Here is a 7,379-nt window from a genome sequence, read left to right as displayed (position 1 = left end):
AATAAATTACAGAGAGAGATGTTCAAAAAAGTGGTGTTCACAAAATTGTTTTAAATTAATTTGTGATCATGAATTATTACATTTAATACCATATATATTATACGTATAAATTGCATACATACTAGGAATATACCTATGTATATTCTTTGGAACATATATATTAAATATTCTTACACTACTCAAATTAAAAGATTTGCGATAATAATTTTTTAGAGCTTAACATAATATAGAATATTACTAATCTCAAAAAAATTTCAGATTATTAAATTTTCCATAAGATCTACAAAATTAATGAATATTTAAAAATTTGAACATAATACAAAATGTCGTTATATAAGATAATGTTCCAAAAAATAAACAAACTCCCTAAAAATTACCTATTGAAAATAACAATTAAAATACAAGACATAACAAAATAAGAGGAAAATATTTAATACTATTTAGTAATCTTTTTAATTTTTCTATAGTTTTTCATGCATAAAACTCTTACTTTCATTTTTATATTTCATTCCGATATGTAAATCTAATTTAATGGGTATATAATTTTACTTTTTTTATGAAATATGATATATATTTTATAAATATTCCATAATAAGGTTTTGCATTTTTTAAATATTCTACCATTGATATACCATGTTATATTTTCCCGCATTTTTAAAAATTTTGTTCTTATAATAAATTCTCTTCTTGATATAAAACGTTAGTAAAATTTTCAGTATTAGATCTTATCATAATATATTTGTCTGGTACTATATCATCAGTTAATTTTCGAAATTATTTATCATTCCCTTCAATATATTCTTCATTTTCCTAAACTTCTCCATCATCTATATAAAAAAATAGCATATCTCTTTCTATAGATTTATATAATATACTTAATGTATATATCTTACTACGTTCATTTTATATCAGATATCTAAATTAATATATTATTAATATTATTTATATTGTTTTTGTTGTCCGTTTATTAACGAAGAGAAGTACACTATTAAAATTAAAATACCCATTCGTTATTTAAAAAAAAATATGTTTATTTTTATATTAATAAAATTTCTTATTTTGAGTAAATAAATTATAAAAAAAAAAAATATATATATATATATATATATATATATATAATACATTATTACATGAGTAATTGCTTTCTTGAATTAGAGATATATTTCTACGCTCATATTAAAACATTTAATATAAGAAGTTGGATTAAAACGTGGAAGAAGTTATAAACATTTTGTTGCTTATGTCACGTTTATAATGGGAAAAAATATCCTTCAATAATAAACATTTCGTCTGTATGGTTCATCTCACTATCACAATATTCATTGATTGTGTTTATTTTTAATTTTTATCATAATTAATACAATAAATAACAAAATAAAATGAAATATGTATCACTGAAATACACGCCTGTTTCTTTTTAATGTAAATATAAAATAATATTAATAATTTACATACATATTACTGTTATTCACAATGTGCGTAAAATAAAATATTTAAAAATATATTATAAGGATTCTCATGACTTAGTACAGCGGATCTTACATAGTTAAAGTAATATGCTATTACAGTTATCCACTAACTTGTTCCAAAAATACATGACTAATAAATTTCATATATATGTCTCTGTTAAAAGAAATACATGATTAATATAAAATACAAAAAATGAAATATAATTCCATTTCAAGAATTACAACTATAATAAAAATAGCTAATTTCAATATTATTCCTGAAACTACTCACAAGAGAGGTTTATAGACTTCATATAGAAAAAATGAATTATAAACCAAAAAAACAAAAAAACACATTTCATTTTACTTATTTATAATTTTATTATGATTTATTATATTTTATTATATTATATTATATTTTTTGGGGGAGAGAAATTTTCTCAGTATAATTAGAACAATTTATAAAATACATACTTAAAGATTAAAGAATTTACCCTAAAAAACTAAAATCATTTTATTATAAAAAATGTACAAAAGTAAATACCTTCGCAAAATATGAATTCAATGAATACATTATTTAAGATAATAATATATTACAACAGTATAAATAGTTTCCTTAATATTGAATACGTCCAAATTTTTCAGTTCCCTCAAAGGTAATATTATGTTCATACTACATAACACTTTCCATATTTTTATTATTTAGCATTATTTATCACAACATATGTATTATATTTTACTTTTTCTTATTCTTCATAGTTTTTATATACATATTCTGAAAAAATATCCAAAGCATATTTGATCCAGATGTATTTCCCGCATTCAATTTTCATTTGTACTCCTTCATTTTTATCTCTAATTAAAATTTATATTTACTTTATATTTATGTGTCTTCTTGACATATATAAAATAATGATTATATTCAATAAAAAAAAAAAAAAAAAAAAAGTTTAAGAGAAAACTACCTTCTTTCTTTTAATATAAAAAAATATTTACATGACGTGAAAAATTTACTTCACGGTTTTTATTTTCAATTAAATCTATGACAATTTGTTATCTTAAATATTAAATGTATATGTTAATAGGACCTATATAATTTTACGTTAATAGTAAATTAACCATTACATAGTATAAACTAAAAAATTATATACTACAACGATTTTTTACACGTTATCGCATATATGATAAAAAAAAAAAAAATCCTCTTCATTTAAAAATAATTATATTAATTACCCTGATATCATTTATTGAAATCTTACCACCAAAATTGTAACACTAAAACGTAAAATATAAACCCTCAACCTAAAAGGTATTACATTAAATGTGTTTTCCATAAGAAATGAATGAGTATATTATAAACTTGGCTATAAATTACCACTTATTCCTTATGTAAACCATCAATCCAGTAGAAGATTTTTTTTATAATTTTCTCATTTCCAGGCTCAACAACTATTTTATGATCCATTTTCTCTAACGTATGTAACTCCTTATTATCATTATTAAGTCTATTAAAAAATGATGACACACTTCTATAACGACATACACTGTCTTGTTTTGAGTGAACAAACAGTATAGGGATATCTTTAGGAATATGTTTCATATCATTTTCTAAATTATACATATCTGTTAAAAGTTCATAACCAAATATAACCGTTATACCCTTTTTGCTTCGAATTTTATCAAAATTTTGAACATCATTAACATATGAATACATTTTATAACGGTATATAGATAAAAGTCGAGCTGTCGGAAAAATTCTTGCAGCGCACTTTGATATTAACATAAAGATATAGTTAAATGCAAAGGACTTAGGTGATGGTAATTGATCAACAGAAATCATCCCATATAATGATATGCATCCTTTAATATTTAGGTTTGAAGTGTTATTATTATTTACTTTTCCTAATAGTTATAATATCCGTAATATAATGTTTCCTCCCATTGATAAACCAACTAAGTAAATAGAAAGTTTTTTATTATTACTATTACTATTATTATTGTTTTTATTTTTTTTTCCCTTCCTATTATCCCATTTTGTACAATCTACATAATCAACTATACTGGATGTTTCATGTATTTTATTAATAAATTGAATTACATCATGAACAAAATCATCAAATTTATTTATATTTAGACACAAATTGTTGCATCCATCAGATAATCTCCATGTCTTTGCAAATCTAAACCAAATATTGAATATCTATCATTGTTAAAATGTTCTATTCAACCGTCTTTATAAACATGAAAATTATTTTCATCTTTTAATAGAACCTTATCATTATTTACAATTTCGACGTTATGTTTTAAAAAGGACATTCTTGCATGTGATTGTAAACCATGAATTAATATATAATACCTATGACATTTCTTACAAGCCATCCATATGTTCTCAATAATAAACCATCCTTATTATAAAATGAATCAATTTTTGGCTGTCCATCTAATCTAATGAATGTCTTTTTTTCATTCTGTAATTCACATGCAGTCATTATAAAAAATTAAAAAATAAAATAAAACAATCATAAAAAACAAAATAACCATGAAGAAAAATGAAACAAAATAATATAAAGTAAAATAAAACATCATAATATAAAACTAAATAAAATACAACGGGATAAAATAGAACAAAATAAAATACAACAGAATAAAATAAAACAGAATAATATAATATAAAATGATATAAAATAATATAAAGCAAAATAAAATAAAAATACAAACACAGAATTATATCGAAAAATTTTAATTAAGAACAAATTTTCTTTATGACGCAATAATTAAAGCTAGCAAAAAAAAAAAATGCATTATGTAAAAATTCATAGAAAATATAATATATCCGTTATACATTGATTCGTTAAGAAATTCTTATAAAGTGAATTAAAAAAAAAAAAGCTATATATGTAATAATAATGGAAAATGAATTCCATTTTAATGAAGATAATAAATAAGAAGTCTGACAACTTAATAATTAATTATACAATATGCGGACATGCAACTCGTATAATGATATTATATATATATATATATATAATATATATATATATATATTTTTATTTATTTTTTTAATTAATCTCATAATATTCATAGTTATTTATTAATCCATATAAATGAAAAACATGATATTATTAATTTGGGCTACAAAAATATATTAATTATTGTAAAAGTTATAATATTTAAACTTTGTTATTATAACACAAATAATGGAAGTGATGTGCTTACTACAACATATGAACACAGGGAAATATAAAGTTAAAATATATTATTATTACTTTTAATAATTACTGTGTTATTTAAATTAATATTAATTGATTTTAATGAATACTATAAAGACGAACAATTACATACAACAGGCGAAATGAAAAATAACTAAAAATTAAAAAAATAGAATAGCACTAATATATGTATGTACGGAAGGGGTAATTATTTTATATTACTTATATCTAGTAATTAATGAATGGAATCTTCTATTTAAAATTCGAAATATTTTTAAGAAGTTACACTGTATTTTTGAGAGTGCATATTTCAATAATGCATACACAATTTTTGTACAGATTAACCAACGTGATAAAAATAAATGGAAATTTGATTTCTTACAGTTGAATTATTTGAACATTCCCACTATACTATTTGAGAAAATTTTTCAAAATGTTGTTTATTAAATACTATTTTAAGAATTATTTTCAAGTATTTTGAAGAGTAAATTTTATATTTAATAATATGGCTTATGAAATTAAACTACATAAAATTATTCTAGAATTGTAAATTTTTAGTATGAACAAATAAGGTACATTATTATGAATAATACTTTCCGTTTAAATAATTTTCTATTAAACATGGTTTTAGTTATATATAATTACAAAAAACAGAAAAGGCCTATTCACTTAAATTTCTTCGTACACACGTATGTATATATATATATATATATATATTCTTTATTCCCTTATATTTTGAACTGTATACAACTTTACAGTTGGATGTCTTTTATTTTATGGAATAATAATTAACGGCTGTTAAATAGTCCATAAATTTAATATATTGCAGTGATTTCATTCATAGCAAAAGATATTAATGATGAAAATAGATAGTTTATGTTTCATATTGTAGTTATCATATAAACTCTAATTATTAATATTTTTACTATTTACACAGTTTGATTAGATTATTATTTATCATACTTATATGATAAATATTCCCTCATTTTTTTTTTTTTTTCTTTTTGTTTTAATTCTAATATTATTGGTTTTACAAATTGATATTTTTTTATATGCTGACAGAATTTAATTTGTAATTTTTATAATTTTTTATTTGGTTACACATTACTACTACGATTAACTTCATTTATTTTCCCATTCATTAAAATTAATAATTAAGATTAATTTTCATTGTCTCGTTTATTCTTTCTCTATTATTATGCTTAATATTATTGTGAAAAATCCTCTGTTTATATTATTTTTGTTTTCTTTTTTTAAATATATATGTATAAACAACGAATTTGAAAAAGCTAGTTATTTAAATGACAAAACTACTCATATTTAAGGTTTATCCAGCTACCAATGTTCTTTATTTAAATAAAATATACTTCTGGGATGTTTAACTATGTATTAAAAGTAAATAGAAGTGTATGTATTTATAACTTCAATTTGTTAACATAAATTTATAAATATTATTTTAAAAAAATTATATATACAAATTATCTCTATTGATAAATGTGATTCCATATATATTTTTTAAAATATATTGACTTCTTATAAAATAATAATTTAACATGTAAATTATTCAGTGTAAATAATAATTTATATTAGAACTATATACACACATAGAAATGTTAAATATAATTTAAGAACAAATAAAATTTTTATATGTGTTGAATTTTTCCTCAAAGAACATAATATATATAAAACAATTATATTAGAGAACATGTTTATCGCTATTCTAATATTTATTAGCAAAATTTTTACTCCTATATTTCATATATATAATTTTTATTATTTTATGTATATGCTATGTATGGTTCATGAAGAGAATTATTATTCCTTTATAGTAATATTATTTCAACTTTTCAAGTATTTTACTTCCACAATATCCTTAGCATTAATGAATTATTTGTTAACTAAATATAATGTCATAACGAATATTGTTGTTAAACGCAGTAATAGCTTAGTAAGGGAGACCAGATAAATCATTTAGTAATTAGAACTATTTGTTAATTTAATTTTTTTTTTTTTCATACTAGTGTTATATTGATAATTCTAATAATATAACTTTTATTCATTTATCTTTTGTTTTATTATACCCCTTTTTGTGTTTATTCTTTGAATAACCAATAATTCATCAATAAAATTTTAAGAATAATGCTATTATTTTGTGTCTATTTGTTCTACAAAAATTCTCTCCTATATATGGTGTTTTCAATTTATTATCAATTTTTATTATATAGCTGGTTGTATTTATCGTATACACCATAATGTCATCTTATAATTGCTTGTGATTAAAGTTTAAAATGTTCTTTCCATCAATCACTATCCTATATTTAATTTTGATGTAATACATAAATCTTTATATTATGTTTTTTACTAAAATATATCTTATTTTTATATATTAGAAAATTAAATTATTATAAGAGGTATTTTTATTTAGATCAATATATAACATAGTATTTACTTTTTAATAATTTATTTCTAAATATTCACACTTAAATATTTTTTTTATTTTCTTTTTTTATATATTTTGTTACTATGTAATCCTTGTACTTTCAACATATATTCTTATTAAATATCTAATAAATTTTGGGTCAAAATATTTTTCCCAAATCCATAATTATATTATATTCTTCCATTTTTGCCTTTAACAAATTAATTTTAATATTTACTACTGAATTATACAATGTGTACCTTATAAAAAGTAGCATCTATTAAATGAAAAAACAAAAAAAAA

General features: G+C 20.1%; 1 protein-coding gene across 1 annotated transcript; it reads right to left on the bottom strand.

Annotated features, from left to right (window-relative positions):
• Positions 1 to 2,826: 2,826 nt before the first annotated feature.
• MKS88_001729 (lysophospholipase) lies at positions 2,827 to 3,937 on the bottom strand (the record flags this gene model as incomplete). The annotated part of the gene is made up of 3 exons (XM_067214683.1): positions 2,827 to 3,350; positions 3,399 to 3,648; positions 3,821 to 3,937. 3 exons carry the CDS (start codon positions 3,935 to 3,937, stop codon positions 2,827 to 2,829), a joined length of 891 nt encoding a protein of 296 aa, XP_067074615.1.
• Positions 3,938 to 7,379: the final 3,442 nt, after the last annotated feature.

This window comes from Plasmodium brasilianum, chromosome 6 (genome assembly GCF_023973825.1).
Source record: "Plasmodium brasilianum strain Bolivian I chromosome 6, whole genome shotgun sequence".
Taxonomy (NCBI): Eukaryota; Apicomplexa; class Aconoidasida; order Haemosporida; family Plasmodiidae; genus Plasmodium; species Plasmodium brasilianum.
Note: the sequence above shows the minus strand (reverse complement) of the source record. Positions and strands in the feature narration are given on the sequence as shown.